This window comes from Falco punctatus, assembly GCF_963210335.1.
Source record: "Falco punctatus genome assembly, chromosome: 5".
In the NCBI taxonomy this organism is placed as follows: domain Eukaryota; kingdom Metazoa; phylum Chordata; class Aves; order Falconiformes; family Falconidae; genus Falco; species Falco punctatus.
Genome location: NC_137584.1, coordinates 91,213,811 through 91,236,131, shown reverse-complemented (window position 1 = coordinate 91,236,131; position 22,321 = coordinate 91,213,811). Strand labels below are relative to the sequence as shown.

Here is a 22,321-nt window from a genome sequence, read left to right as displayed (position 1 = left end):
TTTTGGAGCGCTTCACCATTTTTCGTTTTTGGGAGCCTTTTCAGTTGTGGTTGTTTTCTGGAATCCTACAATGCCTGGAACTTTGGGAGTTCTTTCAGGCTGCGTGGGGTTGCTTTGCAGATGGCCCCAGAGGAGCACGTCACAATGCAGCCCTGTTGGAGTGCTCCATTGTGACAGCCTGGAGGTCTTCACCTCGCTGCCCTAGAGGAGTGCATCGCTGCGTGCCCCTTGGGGGTTGCATCAGCGTTTGGATTTCTGGGAGCTGTTCCCCATTTGCAACGTGGTAGATCTCCAGCCCTCGTTTGGAAGCTCTCTGCCTTTTTGGGTTTTGGGAGACTTTTATGGTTGGTTTGGTTTTGGAATTCTGCACACCTGGATTATTTTTTTTTGACTGATTTGCAGTGCACATCTGCAGGATTGCTTCGCCATGCAGCTCCAGAGGAGTGCTTCACAGTGCACTCCCAGGTTGGTGCACCACCATGTGACCCCGCAGTAGCACTTCAGCTAGCGACCCTGGAAGAATGTTTCACTGCACAGCCCTCATGGATTGCATCAACGTATGGGGGGTTTTGGGGATCGCTCACTGTTTGTTTTTATGTAGATCTCTAGCCAAGGGCTTTTTGGAGGTTCTGTAGACAGGGACTTTTTGAAGGACTTCACCATTTTTGGTTTTGTGAGCCCTTTTAATGTTTGTGTTTTCTTCTGTAATTCTGCAAGGCCTGGCACATTGGGAATTCTTTGTGGCACAGCCCTGAAAGGAGTGCTTCACTGTGCAGCTCTTGAGGAATACACCAGTGTGTGGGTTTTTGGGGAGCTATTCACTGTTTGTTTTTATGTAGATTCCCAGCCAGGGGCTTCCTGGCAGCTCATTAACCACAGGGCATTTTGGAGCACTTCACCTTTGGAGAACTTTTAAGTTTGGGGTTTTTTTCTGGAATCCTATGATGCCTGGCATTTTTTACGTGCTTCACTGGATAGCCCCCGAGGGGTGCTTCACCATGCTGCTGTGCGGGAGTGCATCACCACACAGCCCCTGGGGATTGCATCAGCATTTTGTACTCTGGGAGCCATTCACCATTTGGTTTCTGCGTAGCTCTCTACGCTGGGGCTTTTGGGGAGCTCCCCACCCTTTTGGTTTTTGAGACCTTTAAGGTTTGTTTGTTTTCTGAAATTCTACAATATCTTCATTTTTGGAGTGCTTTGGTACCCAGACCTGGAGGAGTGCTTCACACTGCAGGCCCAGAGGAGTACTTCACTGTATGGTCCTGGAGGAGCGCATCACTGTGAGACACTGGAGGATTGTATCACCACACAGCCTTGGAGGTTTGTATCAGCATTTCGGTTTGGGGAGGTGTTCACTATTTGTAAGTTTATAGATCTCTAGCCAGGGTTTTTTTGGGAGCTCTCCAGCCTGTGGCTTTACTGGAGCACTTCCTTTGAGTCTGGTATTTTTCTGGAATGCTACAATGCTTTTTGGAGTGATCATGGTGCAACTTTGCAGGACTGCACCACCATGCATCCCTCAAGGACTGCAGCAGTGTTTCCTATATTGAGAGCCATTCACCGTTGTTTTCTTTGTAGCTCTCTACCCTGGGGCTTTTTGGAAGCTCTCCACCATTTTGGTTTTGGGGAGATCTTTAATGTTTGTTTGTTTTCTGGAGTTCTACCATGTCTGGCATTTTTGGAGCCCTTTGTGGCCCGGAGCCTTGCTTTGTGGCATGGCCCCAGAGGACTCCTACACTGTCTGGTCCCAGAGGCTTACATCACACTGAGACCCTGAAGGAGTGCTTCACTGCCATTCTCTGGCTGCACCACTTAACAAAAAAAAAAAAGCCCTACCAAAATAATACATATGGACAAGAAAGGCATTGCTGAATCCCCTCACCCTCATTACAACCTTCCTGTAGTACCAACATCACTGAGGAAAAAAACAGTTTTCAAATCAGTTTCTCTCCTTGTGCATCCATGTGCAAGCCAGATCTGACCTCTGTAATGTCATTCTGTGCAGCTCCTTTTTGGTCTTAACAAATGCATGTGTTCCTTGCAAAAGCGTTTTAAAAATCTTCATTATCCTTGTCTTCTGAACTTGGTTCCCAGTCAAGAGTCTTCATCAGTAGGCTTGCTCTCTTCTTCCTCATCATCTATCAACCAGTCATTAAGGTTGTATTCAATTGGTTCACTATCATCATTGTCATAATCTTTCCCTACAGCCCTTCCTCCTCCAGGAACAAAACCATCACCTATTCATGAATCTTAGATGCAGAACAAGATCTAGTTAGTCTCTCCCCTCCAGAGAAGAGAGAATCACCTACAGCACCCCACCCAACGGTGGCAGTTTGGGGGTTGATGTTCAGGACTCTTCTGAAAAGCTGTGCCATGTCTCTAACCCCTGCTGCAGCACTTACCCATCCAATCACTCAGTTTTCCTTCCTGGCCTTAATCCCAGCCTCTTGTTACAGAGGAGCCAGAAGGTGATGTTATATCTCTCTGCAGCACCTTTTATCGCTTTCCCCATTCTCCCCAAATTTTCTCTAGCCTAGACTACACATTACCTTTACTTTCCCTTTCAGCTGTCCTGTCTTCTTCCTGTACATCTGATCACTGATGATCTTCTCTAGAACTCAGGCCTTTTTCACCAGGTCATGGCCCAAACAAAGCTCCAGATAAGGTGGTGTCCATTCTGGGTAGACATAGGTACTGCTGCACAGTTAGCCTGCACTCACACCACGAGGACTGCTTTTCCTAACTACTGTTCCTGAAATGCAGCCAAAGCACATCAGTTATCACATGTGACAGCCGCAAACCAGTTTCTGCAGAATGATTTTGTAAAAGCTAACGACTGATGTAGCTGGTTATTCTTCACTTCATAGAATACAGATAATTACAGATTAATGCATTTCTTTCGGATCATTTCTCCAGCTTGAGAGGATTCTGTATATATTTGTACTGCGTACCAGTGTAACAGCCATACTCACCATTCCTGGCGCCACATTATCAGGCATGATACTCGCCTCATCTCCAACCACAAGTCTTCATGAAGTGTCCCAGATCCAGGCTGGTTTCTGTAAGTATAGGCCACATTTTCTGTTAGCACTTGGAAAACAGTATCAGGCCTCCCCAGCCTCAAAGCAGAATTTGAGTAGTACACAACTCACAGGCTTCTTCCTTGAAGGCAAGAACTCCTGAAAAGCCAAACCACGATGCACACCTGCACACCCCAGAAACTTGCCCCTTGCCCCCAAGACCCCGCTGTGTCCACCTGCATATGCCCTGCCAATAGCCCACGTTCTTAAAAACACGACAAAACTTTGCTATTTTTGGCCACACATCCAACACTCATTAGGGCATCTTCCTGAGAAAAAAACATTCAACAGTATATGCTGCTGCTGCAACTTTACAGTAAACTCAATGAGCACATACATTATGTACAGTCCATAAATTTACATCCAGGTAAAAGTCTGACATAGCAAGGCTCAGGTAAATGCCATTTCTATGTGGTACCTCAGCTGTCCCCATCTCTCTATAAAGGTTTCTTACCAGATGTGTACACTGAGAAAGTCATGTATGAAATTGAAACCCAACAGAGATGTAGAGGAATGAAGGCAGGTTAATTAATGTCGATAATACACAGCTGTGGGCTGGCTTCAGGGGCAGTGGTTGGCTGGTGTGGGTAAGGTGCAGCTGTGGCTGGTTCCTGCTAAGTGGTTAAATAGCTCTAAGGGGGATGGAAGAGGAGCAGTCAATGAAGAGAGATTGGGACGAAGTAAAGGGAGGAGAGGTGAGGAGAAGGTGGCAGAGGGACTGGCCTGAAGAGTATGAAGAAACAGCACGAATGGTGGATGGACCTTTGAGACCGGGGGGGACGACTGATGGCTGTGCTGGGGCAGCTACTTATAACTATATAACTACTTATTGAACTATAACTACTTACTGAAATTAACTTGGTATGTGATGGTAAAAGACCTTGTTGCAGCTGGCTAGTTTTGAGAGTGCTGCAACACAGAGATGTTTTTGTTTTGTGGATGTTGTGCAGGGGTTTTGTAGGTAAGTTAAAGAGAGGAGGTGAGAAAGACACCCAGATGCAAGAGAATGTTGGTAATATATTTGACAGCCTATTATTATTATACATGTCAAATGCTCTTTTGCATTCAGTATCTTACACTGGGTGTCCTCTGAAATTTCCTAAGTCATCAGGGCAAATCATAGCTAGTCTGGTATGTTGTTTCCAAATAAAATCTAAAGGTTTTTTAGTTGCTAGTCATATGCAGTTCACAAAAAAAAACAACTCAATCTTACTAACCTTGTGGACTTCATAGGTGAAACAAGCCTGAATATAAATAACCATTTAACTTCATGAATAACTTAAGAGACTCTTTAAGCAAGTTGAAAAAGCAGGAACACTGAAAGTATGTCAAAACTCTCCTTTTAGCGTACGCTTTGGCGGTGTAAATGAAAGCAAATTTCAAACCACAAGCTGAAAGCTAACATCACAACAGACTGTCTACAGTCCAAGGTATATTGCTGACTGACTAGACTTCTAGACATGCAAACAAGAAATTATTTTCACATGTGAACATGCATCTCTCTGAAAGGACACGATTCCTCCACTATTTTCATTGCATCCAGAATACTGAAGCAGCATAAGTTTTAGAGTAAGCGCCTGAACATTATTGACCCTTAGTCTTCACACTGTCACCAAATCTGCAAAACTTGCAAAGAAAGCCAGTGCCACAGTCCTGGGTTGCGGCTGCTGCCTGTCCGAAGCTGTGAGTCAAGCCTCTACCACAACTGGAAGCAACAACTGCAGAGATAAACCGAGCTCAGTGAGCAAACTGAGGGTAACTAAAGTGCATTCTATGTGTATCCCTCAGCTATCCAAAGGCTGCCCAAAATACCCGGTTTAACTGCAAGATGCCAGTTGTCATCCCCATCAGCACAGCATGACGGCAAGTTACCCCAGCTGCAGCACACCCCCAGGCTCCATCCACAGCTCAGACGACGCATGCAGCACGCTTCTCCAAGTCCTGCTCGGCACAACCCATACAACACTCTTCAACCAAGCATACCTCATGCTTTTGAAAGTGGTAGTCTGCTAAGTAAAAAGTTGCATTATTTTAAAGGTTGACATGATCTGAGTCTGCCGAATCCTACAGTTCCTCCCCTACTACACAAGTCTCCTTCCCCCTTGTATCTTCGCAGTTCCACAGGGAGACAGAGCACAGCTGCTTGGCTTGGCTAGGCTGTAACCCAGCCACGCACTGCCAAGTACTCCAGCAGTGGGAACTCACAGAAAAAGCCAAAGCAGCAGAACGAGGCGATAATCTGAGACCACAAGTTTGAGCATGGATAAAAGTGTGATCACTTTTGGAACTACACAGTAACATGCTGACCTGTCTTGAATGTTGTGTTGTGGTTTTTTTTAATGTGTATGCATCATATAAACACATTTCTAATCACTTCCCAGTTTGTAAGAGGAAACTAGTAACTTCTACCTTAAGGACTAAACTAGTAACTTCTACCTTAAGGACCAAACTAGTAACTTCTACCTTAAGGACCAAACTAGTAACTTCTACCTTAAGGACCAAACTAGTAACTTCTACCTTAAGGACCAAACCAGGTAACAGTTAAAATATTCCTGCCCCCCCTCCCCCCACTATTTATCTGGAAGGGAACTCTAACAGAAGTTAAACAAAATGTCTAGACCTTTTACTTCCCAGATTGTTCAACAAGCTCCTTCTTGTTCAGCAAGTCTAGCTGTATCAATAGAACAGCACTTGCAGGCTGATAACTGATCTCTAGGGCACATGCACTTTGTGCAGTCACAAGATAAGCACAGGTCAAGGTATAAATATAGCATACAGTAAAGCCCTAAACAGGGTCTCCAAGAGAATTTCAAGAAACTTACTCCCAGATACTAATGCTCAGCTATTATTTCACCCTTCCTTCTTTTTATTTCTCCCTTTATGCTTTTTCCAGTTCTTTTCTGCCTTGCTGTCTTCCTCATTTCTGTTGTTCTGTACAGGCTTTTGTATCAAATTTTGTATTCGGGTTGAAAACGTAGTAGTTAAGACCAAAAAAACCCAACTCTCACTGAAATTTTAATCAGTTTTCCTTTAACCACCCTCCAATTACATTTTTTTCCTCTCACATCTTGCTTGTCATGCTTGTTATTTTTTAGAACAGTGTATTTTGTCCTACACTAAAAGACAACAATTATCCTTTTTTTCAACAAGTAGACTCAACTGATTTGTACACTTGTACTTTAAGCATGAAAATACTTAGTTTCTGTGGACTATTTTAGGTAAGAAACACCTGGTTCTAGTTTTATGACTTTAATCCCTGCTAGCTCACCTGTGTTGACATTGCAAACAAACAAACAAACCAGCTTAGAATGTTGAGGGCACTGCCTTACATGTTCGTTCAGCATAATCACACTAAAGTCGCCCGTTACTTACGGGCTTTGAGATGGGTGCATTAATAAGGAATAGTTGGCTGAAGAATAATTTTGAACAAGTATTTCTAAGTCAGCAAATGCAACCAAAAATTTCAAAGAGGCTCATGTAAGAAGACACATCTTTGTTTTTTGCTGCCACTTGCACCTTAAGTGCTCTAACTCCCAGCCTTTGCACTGCTGATGTTAACAGCAACAGCCGAGTTCTTCCTCCCACCCCTGTTTCCATGAGCAGGAGCCTGCAACTAATTCCGTCAAATGCAGATTTCACTATGTCAGTGCGAATGCATTACACAGGTTTTGCGGAAGCAAGGAATGGCCCACAATGCCTGTGTCTCCATGCGATCACTTTACTAAATGTGCACAGCATGTATACAGTGTCTGCTCTGGAAAACCATGTAAGGATCCTCATTCCACCAGCGGCTAAAAGAATGAGACTCTTCAGAGATCTAGACTGCCATATCTGGGGAGGAGTTTAAAAAAAATGCACCAACCGCTCAGTCAAGCTGGAGAAGCACCACCCAATTAAACAGGAAAGAATTACTAGTGTCTCTGTGACAACAGTAGGGTAGCAAATCAAATTGGTATATAAAAAACTGCCACCCGCTGGAAATGAAAACTAGAAAAACACAAGTTTTGATATTATTTCATTATTAAAAAAATCATTAACCAAAATGCCTCACAACTGGAAAGACACTATTACTCTGAAATAGAGAAGAAAAGAGCAATGGAGTAGGACAGTGCTTGGATGGGCTCTACTGGGAAACACCAGCCAAGCAAGAGATGTGCACGGTATCTGAAAAGGAGGGGAAAGAAGAAAAGGAGGAAGAAGGCGAGTATTTAGCACTGCCCCTAATAAATGCCACAACAGTACAGTCATAAGGAAGACAGGTCTGTGCAGCTGAACTAGTACAAACATAAAATCCAAGGTCCAAGGAGGTAAATCTCCTGCCAAATTTCTATTTGTCCTTCAAATGGAAATTGGTAATAAAAAGCATATAATGTTGCAAAACTAGGCCAAAAAGCAAAATCTAAGACAGTAACAACAGAGCACTTCTGGTTTTGACTACTTCCTATGTGAACTGTTGAACAAAACGCCGATGAACGATTTCTAAACAAGTTGTTGCTTCACGGGATAACCGATCCCAGGGCACAGTCAGGCTTCCTGAACTGGATTAGCTCCGCTCTTCAGGAAAACGCACCCGAACGGCTGCCCGACCCCTTGCTTCCATCCCTACGGGCTTCCCCTTCAGCCTCTCCCAAACCCACACGACTGCCCCAGAGCCAATTCAACTCTCCAAGCCAGCAGAAACCCACCTGCCTCCCTTTTCTTGGTTAGTTTTCTGCCGGGTGAGCTAACCATGCTGGCCCAGGCATCATGCTGAGCATCAGAGCCAACGCAAGGCAAGCGGCCAGACAGCCGGGAGCAGGGCAGGGGATCGCCCCTCTCGGGAACGGTGAGCTGTTACACCAGTCCAGCCCACCCCACAGTCACGGCTGTAATTAACAGGAATTGAACTACCGAGAATTATGCTAAAAATAATTAGGTTCCACATTCTGGGAGGAGGCGTGGTAACTAAAATGCGACAGGGCTACAGTTCTAGAAAGTAATGCTCTAATAAAGGTGATGTTAAACAAAAAGATTTGAAATGAAGGCAAACAAAAATCCCTAAGCAAGGCACGGATTATGGGTTAAGGAAACCACAATCACAGAAACAAAACCCTGTAGTACTTAACGCAGTAAAAACAAGATGGTAAAATATCCACCCTTCTCTGCCTGCCTGACAAGCTTCATAAGACAATTAAAACCAAAAGCCTTCGTAACAGATGTTTATTCCTAGCAAAGTCAACAGAGGCTTCAACAGGTCAATCCAGAAGAAAGGATGACTGAAACGCCTATCAAAAAGCAAACACCTAAAAGGCAGTTTCAGTATTTCAGAAACAGCAAAGCTGTGGAAGTAGCGATGCCTTACTGGATCTTACTTACACCCCAGGGAAGAGGAGCAAGGGCACGGACATGGAGAGAAGAGATTTGTGCAGGACTGTGCGCAGGACGCTGCAAAACAGAGATCATCAGAATTCAGGTTCATCTGTTCTGGACACGTTCTCTGCCAGCCGCACACAGGAGTGCCACCAGAAACCAGACTCCGGAACACAGCTGACAGCAGAAAGCAGTGAGTCACCAGGGGTTCCCCAGAGACACCCACAGCATCTGAGAGCTTCAGTGTGAAACAGCTGAGCCAGTGGGCGCATGACATCCCTCACCAAAATCAACTCCTGTGCCAGAGGGCTGGGGAGAAGAAAATCTGGCTTTTTCTTTTTTTGAAATATGCGACCTCAAGCAAAGCACACCCTACTGAGTTCTGCATCTTCATTTGTTAACCGGCTGAAGCCGTAAATGACGAAAAGAACTGAAGGCAGACATGGTATAACAGATACCCGCACAGGAACAATAATCTCACTAATTATCCCAACTTTCTGAATTTCAGTAAAGGGGAAAGTAAAAGAAGGGCCTTTCTTTTAGTAAGATGTTGAAAATCTTTGGAAGGGTATGCTCACACTAGATGAACGACCTGTGAGGTGGCAAACAAAGTTCAACCTTTATTAAATAAAAGCAGTATTTATTTTTTCCAAGATACACTGTGATACAAATTAATCATAGGAACAAAAGAAATGGACCTACGATCACTTCAGAATATGCTTCAAATCCACGTACAGTTACCACCAAACCCAAAGGTGTTAGGATGGGGGCAAAACAAGATGAATTATGAATACGGTCTCTGTCAGAATACCACCTGCAGCACCTGGAACCCAAATCCTAAAAGGATGGAATGAGTTAGAGGGCCTGGGAACAGGGATGATGGTAACAGCAATTTCAGACCAAGAGACAGAGAAGTCTCTCTAAATGAGAGATGAAGTAAATACAGAGCAAACTAAGCAACCACTCATTTAACTCTAGGAATATTTCCAAAAACTGAGCAGGACCAGGCATTGTCTTTTTTTACAACCAAAAAACCATAACTTTTCTTTTACACTTTGCGGGCCACCCTACACAATTAAATTATTTGCAGCAGTGAATTTTGATTTTAAAAAAAGTAAATTACCTTTTGTTTCTACACAAAGGACAGAAATTACTTGTACAACAGAACTAACTTACAGACTTCCTAGTGAGTATCATTTTGGATAAGAAAATTTGACAGAAGGAGAAATTTGAGATTTTTCCTGACATGTAACTGCAATCAGAAAAGCAATTTTGCTGTCAGTCTCTAAACTAGACTTTAAATGAAGCTGAATTACTTGACGAGTAAGTTTACCGAGATACAGAAAACAAAACCATGCAAATGAAAAATGTATGCAACACTGAAAAATACCTCCAAAAAAACCACCATTAGCAGATTGTCTGTGTTTTGTTACAGATACATTAACCGTCTTACAAAACTAGTAACTTGATTTCACCCTGAACTTTAGCAGTCTTCACAGGAGACATCTCTGTGTGTGGGATATTTGTGGGAACAGGTTTTAAGTCTTGCATTTTACTTAAACGTCTAATGAGAACTTCGTAATATTAATATTTTAGCTATCGTGGCAACACAGCTTCAACAAAACAAAACTAAAACCCCAAACATCATCACTTTTTCAGACCCTCACTGAAACCAGTGCTATGTCCAGTGTTTATATTCCTGGGCTACACTAAGAACCAAACAATCCAGATGAAGCTTCACCTCCTACAACAAACTTGCACCGCTGCTGGTTAAAGAGACACATTATTGTTGACGGCAGGTATTTGATAGAGAGCGAACGGCACGAACAAGTTACCCGTTACCTTTCTTGTGATGCATCCATTCGTTATAGTCTGCTCCAAGCCCTCTTTGAAAGCTGAGCTTGGGTGGGAAGGCAGATAATTATTAAAACAGTTTTAAGCCAAAAAATCTGTACATACTTGTGGTGCATTAGCATGTTCCCAGGTACCAGGTAAACAGGATCCACAGCAGCAGGGTCGTATCACTCTGACCCATATCCCCGTTTCCTTCCAGTCTCTGTAGTTCAGTCTCCACCACGGGTTCTTACTTCACATTCCAAGATCTCCAGAGTAGAGACTCTGCCTTGGAAAGCACACAGATATGGGAATTCTTCCAAAGGCTACACACAACAAACTTTAAAAAAAAAGAAAATGCAAAAAAAGCCCAAACCAACCCAGACACGCTATTTGTTATCTCCACCCTAATCGCAGCAGAGGAACACAATGCATGAGACCGTCCCAGCTTGCCAAGTTGCAAACTCTTGTCCAAAACAGCATCTGAAAGCAATCTGCAGCCATCCTCTGTAATCTCCCTGTCAGCTCAGCAGCCATGGGAAAGCTTTGAATTAGGCTATTCCCCTCCCACAACCCCTTTTGCATAGACCAAGAGAACTCCCAAGACCTCTCTCCTTTCAGGGGAATTTTTCCGAAAGCTTCTCTGCAGGCAGAATCAATTCTAATTGTCGATCTGCTTGGCAAGTTTTTCCATATTCCACACTGTGCCCTTGGGGTAACACTACCAAGTGAGGAAAAGCATTATTTCTGACAGAAATAAGTTTCTTCACCTTAAAAAGCTAAAGCATACCCATTAAACACATGCACATGCTGCCAAGAATTAATAGAGAAAATAGTTTATTTTCCACTCCAAGAGATCTCAAGAGTGACATTTCAAGCTCATTAGAAACGAACCTTAAAATAAAACACAAGACTGCAAGCCCTCAAAAACAGCTGGACACTTTGGAGATAAGATGTGCTTCCTAAAAAGTACTGCTAAGGGTGAAAATCCATTTACATTTGGTTTTGCAGTTCTACAAATACTTTCTCTCCCAAAGCAGCTCCTCCCAATACTGAGAGAGGCCTTGCCTAAACAAGGATTTGAGGACTGTCTCATTACAGTAAAAACGTTTTACATCCAACATTTTACATCCAAACCATCGGTAGGCATCTTCCACCTCTCCTAAAAAGCTAAAAAAGCAGCGCCTTCGGACATCCAGAGAAGCGAGGCGAGCTAACAGCAGCACAGGGCTGGGATCAGCAGCGCTCCCCCGACCCCTGCCATGCTGCTTTTCAAGTGTATCAGGATTCCAGTTCACTCAGGCACAGCGCAAGAAAGCTACCGAGCCCCAGCAGCGCAGACCTTCCTGTATTTGTATATGAAAGCATCCGTCTTTCCAAGACTAACTTCATAAATGCCATCTGGCACCAGAGACCCGAAGCATGTCTGTCGGCCGCTGAGGAAGGATTCTTCAGCACCATTCACCAAGGAGGAAGAATTTCCGTCAGCATTCAGGGCTTCTGCAGTGCCAGTTTCAGAAATGGTGTTAGGAGCGTCGTTTCCAGCACGCCGGGTAATGCCATCCATGCGCTTGTGGAGATCCTGGCTCAGCAGCAACACAACGGTCCCTCCAACACGAAGCACCCTGGCAATTGCAGGAGAAATAACGGTTAGGTGTTCAGCCTACCGGCACTCATTTGTCTGTGCAGAACTCAACACGGCTGACACTGCAGATGCCAGCTGCCTTCAACAAAACACCTAAGCACGTTAAGGGTCACGGCCCAACTTGACAACCTACATCTCCAAACAGAATTTAAATTCCCTATCTTCATAACTCTTCCTAAACGGGAGAACTGGGCCCTATCCTGACTCCCAAACATTTCTGACCTTGGGAGTCCTTTCCATTGGGTTGACAGGGAAAACTGGACGGTTTTTCCCCGCCTCTTAGTACTCTTCCAAGGACTGAAGGCAGTATCGCCTTCAAACCCCGTTTCTGGGTCATGTGAGCCTCCCACCAGTCTGCAGAGGAACAGCTTCCCAGGGCAGCCAGAGCTCCTCGGGTCGGTACGGCAGTTCCGAAGCTGGCCTCTCCCTTTGGAATCATTAAAAGGTCAGCTCTTTCTGCATTCCACTGATCCTTAATGGCTTTCAAACTTGGGAAACGGAGGAAACTTCGCCACTGTCTGTAATCCATTTTTCTTAGTGCATTAGCGAACGTTACACTTGACTTTCAAAGAAAGGAGAAAGAAGAGGCTATCCTGGCTGTGCTCACAGCAAGTGGATCGAACAGTCCCACCGGTGGGGCTCTGGTGGTAATGGTCCCTTCCTCACGTGCACCCTCCCAAGGAAGTATTTTGCTTAGGGTGGTCCAAATGGAGCAAAGGAGACCAGAAGACGAGCACTGTCAAAGGGAGGGATGCTCAGCGCAAGCTGATGTAAGATTGCCCCGCCATTCTGCGGAGCCGCCTCACCTTCCTCACCGTCTTCCCACCACACCCCTGCACGGGCAAGCGAAAGCAACACCCACTGAAAACCAGTCCTACGGAAAGGGCTTGTTTTCAGCCAAGAAATAAAGGAGCTGACGGTTTGGACAGCCCCTTAGAAGCAGCCTGCTACTAGTTTGGCTCAACTCTGCCGCAAAGTGACAGGGTGAGAGGTGAAAGGAGGCATCTTTAGAGGCTTTTAAGCAGACCAGGTGGCTAGCTGGATATTCCAGTACATGCCAACAGAAAGGAAAATGCATACCACCATTTTCTGGCCTGAGATCCTTCCTGCCAACACAGGTTGGTAAAAGCTTGATTGTGAACCCAAAAGGAAAGCCTGTGATTTTATGCAAGCAGACTTAAACCGAGAAAGGATTATTGTTTTATTTGCCTGGCCGTGTTTTAAGTTTGTCTAGGTCATCCTCCCCCCCTTCTCTCATTTCTGCTGTGTAAAGAACCCCCATGGCTGTGGCTCCACAGCAGCCTTTAAGGGACAAGTAAGGACTCGGACTTTCACAGCCTGCACAGGACCAGACTACAGAGCCGGAAAGCATTTGCAATAAAGCAAAACCTGAAGCTGACCGAACACTTCAGATCACAAACCATCATGACGTTTACACCAAACCCCGAGCACGTCAGAGGCCACACACACCTCTCCATTTCCTGGAGAATGTCCGGTAAGAGCTGTATGTCTTTTGTGATCTTGAACTTCTTCCCAAATGGAATGTCCGAAATCACAGCATCAAAGCTTTCTGAAGGCAACGGCAACGCTGCAGAATAAAGGCAGGTCTTTACATCTGGCTACGTGAAAAACGAACAGCAGCTATGCCCCCTAGACCTTACGCTGTCTGCCCGTTCTTGGGTGTGTCACGCGCCCAGATTCAGAGCTCCTTCCGTCCCTACCCCCGCAAATGGCCCTGCGAAGCCGTCGACCCGATGCAGACCGGGAAGAGACAACTGCACGAGAGCGTGGCTGAGCCTGCAAATTCCCCGTTACTGGTGGGTGATACGTTTGCCCCAACAGCAAGGCTCTCCAAACAGGGACTGCATGGCTCCAAACTAACTCTGCTTCTCAACACACACTACATCTTTACACGCAAAATGCAGAAGAGGAGCTAAGCTTGCAAGCACTTTGCTCAGCGCAGATGTTCAGATGCCTGTGTATGAATGGCAATGAACCACATGTTAAATTCCCCTCTATCCCCCTTTTCTCCCTTCAAGAATCCAATTACAGCCAGAATCACTTGGATTGTGTCAGACCTAGTGTCTTTGAAGTCCCTCCCAAGATTTTGCACCCTGGAAATAGGCCGTTCCCTTGACCGTGATGCAGCACTGCACCCTTCTGGTGATGAAGGCCAGCCATGCTGGCCAGAGCGGACCCAGCACGTGAAAGGATCAGACTATGGCTTCTCCACCCCTCAGGATGCTCAAAACTTCACTGGACAAAGCCCTGAGCATCCTGACCCAACTCTGGGGTTAGTTCCACTCCCAGCAGATGCCAGGACTAAAGACCCCCAGTCCCTTCTCAGGTAAACCCCTGCTGCGATTCTATGCCAGCCTTTCCAGAACTGGCTGGAGGTGTTTCTCGGACCATTCTTGGATCAACACTTGCAGCACAACAGCTTTATAACAATTTTATCTACAGACAGAAGGACAAGTTACCTACAGTCCTTCTCAAAATACACAGAAGTAACAGCTTCTGACCAGTGACAAAGACACTAATTACTTCTTCAGCATTAGAAAAGCTTGACATAAAAGTACCTTCCATTATCCTAGAAGCCAAGCCCAGTCACAACTTCTAAGTAAGAAATAAACCTATATATGTTCTTTGAAAAAAGAAATAATATTTCTTACCATTTGGGTAAGAAATAAATATTGCAAAGTAAAAAAAAAAAAAAAAAAAAAAAGCAGCATACTTCATCACCCGTGCACAGGGAAAAGTGGCCAGCTTTTGTCTGTTGTGAGTTCCATAAAGGACTAAATTAGACTCTGGCTCCGAGGTAGGTACACAGTAAGGTCATAAAATTATTACCTACTCCTAGCTCATGAACCGAGAGCAGACCCCCTCTCCCAGGAGAAAGGCATCATCATTTAAAATACTCCTACTGCAAAACATCACCAGTTCGGCTGAGTCCCCGCTATTACTCATCTAGTAAATGTGAGTTACTAGCCACGTGTTATCTGGATTTGTCCTTGCTGTGTTCCCGTAAGACACAAAGAACTCTCGCATAGTCTGTACTCTTTCTGGCATTCACAAATACACCATTAAGAGACAGACAACTACTACACGTGCCTGACACTTTCATTGCCTTCTGCTGAGTTTATTCTTGCCAAAGTTCCCAGGGGTAGGGAGGGGAGAACAAATAATTAGCCATTCACTAGCACTGGAGTCACTACTCTGCTATTTGTTGAGACTTAGCTCTACTACACATCACTGCAGTATCTGTATAATCCCAGAACCATAAAAAATTTCAAACATGTCTCACCTGGAAAGCCTACAGACATACCTTTCACAGAAGCTTTAAGTAATTCAATCTTATCCATCAAGCCTGCAGTCCGAATATTCACATCTGCACCCTCTAACTGTGAATCACTTATATCAGCACCCCAGTAACAGGCTTCCTGTGCAGAGAAAGAGAAAAGTCATTGTGCTGACAACCAGGTGTATTTATTTTATCAGCCCTTCTCAGAACTGCCTTGCTGCACAGCTCTTCCAAGACAAGTGCCTTGCTGGGAGATCAGCTACCACCACACAGAACGGTATGTAGACCCAGGGGACAGAGGAATGGGGAAGTACGTGCCATCTTCACTCCTTTCACATCCTGGTCTGCTGCAGACACTTGTAACTTACAGAAATACTGAGGCTACATCCTAACAGCAAGACCCCAGCTAGCTACAGCCAGCCATGCTGCATCTAATACTGACACCTCTGACCCCAGGATAAGCCCAGGCAGTCTCAGCTCCACGGCTGCCTCACACAAACCCAAAATCCAGGTCTCCCAGCACCCAGCTGCACAAGTATGTAGGCCTTGGGTGCACACTCCTGTGGAGGAACGTTTGCACTAAAACACTTCTAGCTGCCTAGAAAGATCAGTACTTTGAAAAGTACATTTTCAGCTTTCCAGCTGGGGGCTTTGGTGTAACTGTGGTACAGATTTTTCTTGATGCAACTACAAGCCATCTTGCAAAGGTCCTGCCTGTTGCCACTGCGATACTCACGGGCCACTCTTTGGCAGCTTCCACCAGTATTGTTCCTAGCCCACACATGGGATCCAGCACAAAGGCACCAGCCTACAAAAAGAGAGGGGTTATTGCATCCAAGAAAGACAGACTCCTCTCCCAAGACAAAGCTTACTCAGGGATGTATGAATCGCCTACTTATTCCCACTGAAACCAGCGTAGTTAACAATAATCACTGGTTTACCAGACCAAACTTGCTTGTAAGATAATATAGTAAAAAGCATTACTAGTTTCACTAAAGACGATGTATCCAGCCTTCATTTGTGACATTTAGGGGAAAAAAATTATGAGTGGACTGCAGGCAGGTATTAGTAAAAATTAATCTGTGGAAAAGATCAGGCTTGTTTCTGTCTTCCCTTGGGAGAACACCACCAAACAACATTTGAAGCCTCAACAGTGAAAAAATCTTGCCATTTAGACGTGTCTGTACAAGGAATAACACCTCTGCTGAGAAGGACCTGGGATTCCAGCAGAAACCTGGTTGCACAGCAGGTGACAGGGCACTAGATAAGGCAAACCCTGCCCACATGCATTAGAGGACAGGGCGTTAAAATCACCGCGCTTCTTCAAAGCTTCCAGCTCTGATGAGCAGCAGCTCCCCCCGCCGCCCCCCCATTTGGGGCTCTACATCTCTGCCACGAACATTCACTTACACTGATTTCAGCCAGAGATGCCATGGCCCACGCAATCGTTGACCGCAGCCCGGCTGTTTTGATATACTCTCTGTTTGCCAGTGGAAGCCTGCAGACAGCAAAAAATCAACGTAAGATAACGGTGCAACCACGCAGAAAAGCCCGTGTAATACGAAAGAACAAATGAACTGGACAGACCCGCAGACAGTTCAGACACCACAGTCTGCTCGTATCCATAGCTCGCTGCAGCCTGGCCTACATGCTCAGATAAGCTGCAGACAAACCACAAGACTAACGTGACAGTCCCACGAATATTAAACCGCAAGATAAATACTCGCAGTAGACAGAAAGACTATTTAGAAATTATGCCTGTTCTGATACTAGCAAGACAAATCTGGTGAGAACACCTACCTGAAAAGAGGAATCCCCACCACAGAATGAATGTCATTAAGGTGTACAAAGATCTGAAAGAGGAAAAAAAAAAAACCATCAGAAACTCTCAACTTGGCATGACAATAGCTTTAACTCATTTAAACCAGACACAGAAGCTTCTACAAATTTCTGATCACAGTTGTTAAGAATAAAAATACATGCTTTAGATAATTATGATTAATGGGGGGAAAAAAAAAAAATCACACTAGATAATCTAAAAGCCACTCTAAAGACAGTCTAGTATTTAAGCAAGCTGAGAGGGGAATTCTGGCAGCCAGGAATCCATCAGCAAGCAGCTGAATCTTTAAGGGAACCGATTTTTGTAACACTGAACAGGTATTTTTAATTATAACCCCATTTACTCTAAGCAGATTATTTACCATATACTAGCACTCAACTACTCACCTACCCCCTCTTTCTTTAAAAAAAAAAAAACAAAAAAACACAAACCAACCCAGAACAACAATAAGAAAACCCACCGTAAGCGCCACTAAGGTGCATTTCAGATGGAAGGCGAATGTAGGTAACCCTTCCAGAAACACAGGCAGCCCAAAGAAATTGCCCTCCTGTCCCACACAGGGCACCTCAAAAGAAGACGGAGCTCCCCAGCAGGTCTTGCACGACGGCAGTCCCTCCGTGGGAAGCCCAAAGAGAAACGTGGTGCTGCTGAGAAATCCCAGTCCTCAGCACCTGAACGGTTTCAGAGCAAAAGGGAACAGGATCCCCATTTGCGGCTCAACGAAGCTGTGCCTAATGCACGGCCTGGGAAACCAGAGCCAGTGGATGGACTCAGAGCTCCCACCGATGGCCTCCCACCTCCCAGCAGCAGCGCCGAGAGCAGCTCCCATACGCCAAGCGCAGGGATGGAGAAGCAGCTTGTCGAGAGCAATGAGTCCTTGCCAAGCTCTCCGGACGGCCCACACCACGGAGGGTGCCTTAAGCAAGCTGCTTGTCAGGGACAGGGCCGAGAAGGAGATGTTCTCCAGCCAAGTTCCTCGAGAACACGACCCTGCTGCTCGCCCTCTTCCCCTACAGAGGCCAAACGACCTGCCCAGTGGCTCAGGTGATTGCGGTTTTCAAGAGGGTCAGAGCCCAGCAGCTTGTAAGCGCGCTGGATCCCAAGCCATCGCCTGCGTGGGTGGATCCTTCCCCTGACACACGGGCCCATCTGGCCGGTCTGTTATTTACTGACGTGCTCGGGAAGGCGCGCACACAGTGGCTGCAGAAAAGCTTTGCTCCGTGCTACCAGATGATTTCTGGTTAAATTCAGTGGCAGAAAGACAAACAGGGGGAGGCCGTGAACCCGCACAGAGGGAGCGGAGAACAAACCAAAGGAGTGGGGGCCACCTGGAAGCAGTAACAGGCCATCTGGCAGAGAAGCACCACACTACCTCTAGGTCGGGGTCCCGGAGATCAGCCCGCCACCCACACTGCTTCATGAGCGCTGTGCCAATGGCTCTTCCGATCTCCTGCAAGGGGGAAGAACACTCACAGGCAGTAAAAACAGCAGAATTAAGAAAACTACAGATCACAGCCTTGACTGTACAATCCTTAGAGATACCTGGGAAAAGAAAAGAGTCTCTCTTTATCCCTAGGAGAACAGTTTGTACAGACCAGAAGCGGCAGAGCAAGTGAGCCAGGGGCACAGCAAACACACCACGGGACAAAACGACTGTCACTCAGCGGGAGTGCAGGCTGCTGAAGTTCGAGTTCTGCCCAGGTTACAACAAAAGTTGTCATCATTTCAGGATTACGTATCAGGCACAAAATATTTCTGATGGCTGTAAACTAGATTACCTAAAAGAAAACCTGAAAACACACAACTACAACTCACAATTTTCATGATTTTACAGCATCTAGAAAGCTCTGGCTACCTTCAGAGTACGAGAGTTCAAACACACGGTGTAGATTTAAGCAAACATACCCATTGGTACAGGGTACTGGCTTTAGCAGGAAAAAAACCCTCTATAGTTAAACTGCTGTTACCTTCACGTAAGGGAAAACATACATAAATTGCGGCTACACACAGGGTTTCTTTTATTTTTTATTTTTCTTACAGTAGAAAGAGATGCTAGGCGAGAAGAGCGCTGGATGGAAAGGGTCCCTGGAGGTACCTACACCACCACGCTCTCCCAAGGACCAAGATCCACCCTGCCAAGGACACCTCCCAGGGCTGCACCACCCTCCTCCCCAGGACCCAACCAGAGCCTCCTGAAGCTGCAGGTTCTGGCTTTTGGCCTTCTTTTACACTGCCTGCTGCACCTGAGAGCAGTCTGGCTCCACTGCCCTCGCAATGGCCCTTCAAGGAGCTGTAAAATACTATCAGATCACTCCTCAGACTCCACGGGCCCAGCCGCCTCTTACCTTTACTCATCCTCAACCAAGGGCATTGATTTGAAAAACATTCAGGGGAATAACGCCCAGAAATTAACAACAGCCCTTGGGTTTCCACTTATTCAAGGTAAATGCAGGGTAAGGGCTTTTTCGAGAAAATACAGGAAAAGGTCAGATCAGTGTGTTTCTCTAAAACATATAACACAATAGAAAAATGACAAATCAACTACACATCTCGCTTCACCTTTGCTAAATTATTTTAAAACAGAGATACTTTAGCATACCTGCGAGGTAAGGACTTTGGCAATTGCCCCACTACAACGACAAGAAACTCTGAAACTGAAGCTAGGCTGCTCGTTCACGGCAGGTTCCTCCTCTCCGCTGCATTTGGAAGGGTCTTCTGAGGAATCCACGCTTTCCGTGCAGCAGCCCTGGCCCCACACACACCTCTCTCCAGCTTCCACCTGACGCTCCTCAGACACGGTCTCTCTCACTCGTTCTGCTTTCTGTCTTTTAGCTGCAATATTTGTCTCTTCTTCTGATTTTCTCTTGAGAGGCAACTGGTTTTCTTGAGAGGTGTCATCGCTCTTCCCCTCGTGCCCATGAAAGTTTCTCCAGACAGAGATGACATCCAGCCAGTACGTCGGTTCCTCAACGACAAGGCTTTTAATCTCATGCAGCATTTTCCCTGGAAGAAAAAGCAGTTTCAGGTCAGGTGGCTCAGTCTCGGCATTTGATTTTCCTGTGGACTAAAGGCTGCTGCTGGCAGAGGCTGCGTCCAGAGCTCACGAACGCGCCAATGCAGGGCCCGCAGCAGCGGCTCCCGGCACCCACCCGGCACCCGCAGGCACCCAGGCATCTGTCCGACTGCAGGGCCGGCAGGACCAAGATAAACGGCACAGGGGTTGAATTCTGCAGAAGGGTTTGGCAGCTGTGGAGAACCAGACCAGCTCTGCGAGTCATTCTTGGGGACAGAGGCCCAGCCTACCACGCCATCCTCCCCAGAACACTCGGCGGGGGATTAGGGACATGGGACACTTTTCAGGATTGCAAGACAGACACGAACACGAAGCACTGATTCAGTTCAAGTAAAAAGCCGCAAGTTTGTTTTTTTCTAAAGGAGATCTCTCCTTGCTATTCATCGGTCTGCCTTTAATCCTGCAAAGTCTCCAACACACACCTGAACTTACACCTCTTGAGCTGGCTATGGGGGAGGGGAACACGGAGGCCAATTCAATTAAAAACCTTGTAGCTGGTCGAGGGGTGGGGGTGGGAGGTATTTCTATTTCTCATTTAAAATTTTAGATCTACGGTTAAATTGGATCCTCAAAACTGAAGGCCACCTGCGACCTCCCCAAAAAAGTCTCGCCAGCAGGCGGGTGTCCATCCATCCAACTTGGGATTGTTACTGCAACAGCGACCGCGAATACAGCCCGAGCAGCTGGGACGGACACAACACCCGTGCGCCGAACCAGGGACACGGGAGACGCGCCTGGATGCACCGGAAAAGGAGACTCACCGTTAGAATGCACACGAGGGGTCCCGGGCTGGGGGTCCCGGGCTGGGGGGTGTTTTTTTGGCAGGGTGGTCTTACGCACACGCAGACGCAGAGGGCCAGGACACGGCACAGCTAAAGCCATTGCCAGCCCTACAGGGCGCTGCCAGCGCGCCCGGGTGAAGGTCACCGCCCTCAGCCACAACGAGCCGTTAATTCTGGAGCCGGGGCCCGAGGACGCACGCGGGGGGGGGGGGGGGAGGGGAGGGGCAGCCGGTACCTTTGCTCCGGAGGCGCAGCGGGGCGGCCCAGCGCAGCAGCAGGAACAGCCGCTCCGCGCAGCGCAGCCCCCGCAGCCGCCCCGGCGCCGCCCCCGCGCGGAACGACACCTTCCCCGGCACGCGCTGCACCTGCGGGCGCACCGGGACAGCTGCGGCGGCACCGGGGGGGGGGGGGGCGCGCCGGGGTGGCACCGCCCGCACCCCCCGGTCCCCCCCCCGCTCTGCCCCCGCCCGCACGCCCCGGCCCCGCCCCCGCTCTGCCCCCGCCCGCACCCCTCCGCCCCTCACGGAGCGTCCCCGCGTCCCCGCCCGCACCCCCCGGTCCCCACAGATGTGCCCCCGCCCGCACCCCGCCGTCCCCGTGCCCCCGCCCCTCACGGTGAGTCCCCGCCCGGTGTCCCCGCGTCCCCGCCCACACCCCTCTGTCCCCCCAAGTGTGTCCCCGCCCGCACCCCCCGGTCCCCCCAGGTGTGTCCCCGCCCGGTGTCCCCGTGCCCCCGCCCGCACACACACACCCCCACACCCCCCGCCCGCCAATATGTCCCCGCCCGGTGCCCGGGCCCGCAGCCCCCGGGCCCCCCAGATGTGTTCCCGCCCGGTATCCCCGCCCGCACCCCCCGGTGTGTCCCCGGCCGCCCGCAGCGCTCCCCTCCTGCGCAGGCCCGCGCCCCCCAGCCCGGCCCCCCGCCCCCGCGGCGCCCCCTCACCTCGGTGGCGCCCAGCCGCGCGCGCACCTCCCGCGCCAGGAAGGGCTCCAGCCCGCGCCCCGCCGTGCAGAAGAACCGCCGGCCCCGCGCCGCCATCTTGGCCCCCAGCGCGGCCCCTCCCAGCGCCCCCGTGCGGCCGCCGCGGGGGGAGCAGCGCCGGGGGCCCCGCCGGTAGCGACCCGGCACCGGCAGCAGCCGCGGGGCCGCCGGGCGGGGGGGGGCGGTGGCGCCCCGGGCTCGCGGGGCCCGCGCGGAGGCACCGCGCGTGCGGAGCGGCCCTCGTGCGCGGTCCGGCCCGCCCCGCGGGGGGCTCTGCCAGCGCAGCCGCGGGCGATCCGCGGGGCCCCGCTCCGGGCAGCCGGGCGCGTGCGGCAGCGGCGGCGTCCCTGGGGCAGCTGCGGCGCGCACGCTCCGCACAGCAGCCCCCGCGCACCCGGGGTGCGGTGCCGAACGGCGCGGCACCGGCGTGCCA

General features: G+C 48.2%; 1 protein-coding gene across 2 annotated transcripts in view; it reads right to left on the bottom strand.

Annotated features, from left to right (window-relative positions):
- Positions 1-22,116, bottom strand: part of THUMPD2 (THUMP domain 2 tRNA and snRNA guanosine methyltransferase) — a 166,323-nt gene extending 144,207 nt beyond the window's left edge. Inside the window, exons 1-11 of one of the 2 annotated variants that reach the window (XM_080388604.1) lie at positions 21,850-22,116; positions 21,142-21,271; positions 19,651-20,054; positions 18,424-18,501; positions 17,012-17,064; positions 16,622-16,709; positions 15,948-16,019; positions 15,236-15,350; positions 13,381-13,498; positions 5,547-11,890; positions 1,432-5,492 (exon numbers count right to left, since the gene is read on the bottom strand). In XM_080388604.1, the coding sequence (XP_080244730.1) occupies positions 11,584-11,890; positions 13,381-13,498; positions 15,236-15,350; positions 15,948-16,019; positions 16,622-16,709; positions 17,012-17,064; positions 18,424-18,501; positions 19,651-20,054; positions 21,142-21,271; positions 21,850-21,945 (1,461 nt within the window). In that variant the 5' untranslated portion in view covers positions 21,946-22,116 and the 3' untranslated portion in view covers positions 1,432-5,492; positions 5,547-11,583. Of the gene's footprint in view, positions 1-1,431; positions 5,493-5,546; positions 11,891-13,380; positions 13,499-15,235; positions 15,351-15,947; positions 16,020-16,621; positions 16,710-17,011; positions 17,065-18,423; positions 18,502-19,650; positions 20,055-21,141; positions 21,272-21,849 lie in introns of those variants that run through there. The other variant, XM_080388605.1, reaches the window with a different exon arrangement.
- Positions 22,117-22,321: the final 205 nt, after the last annotated feature.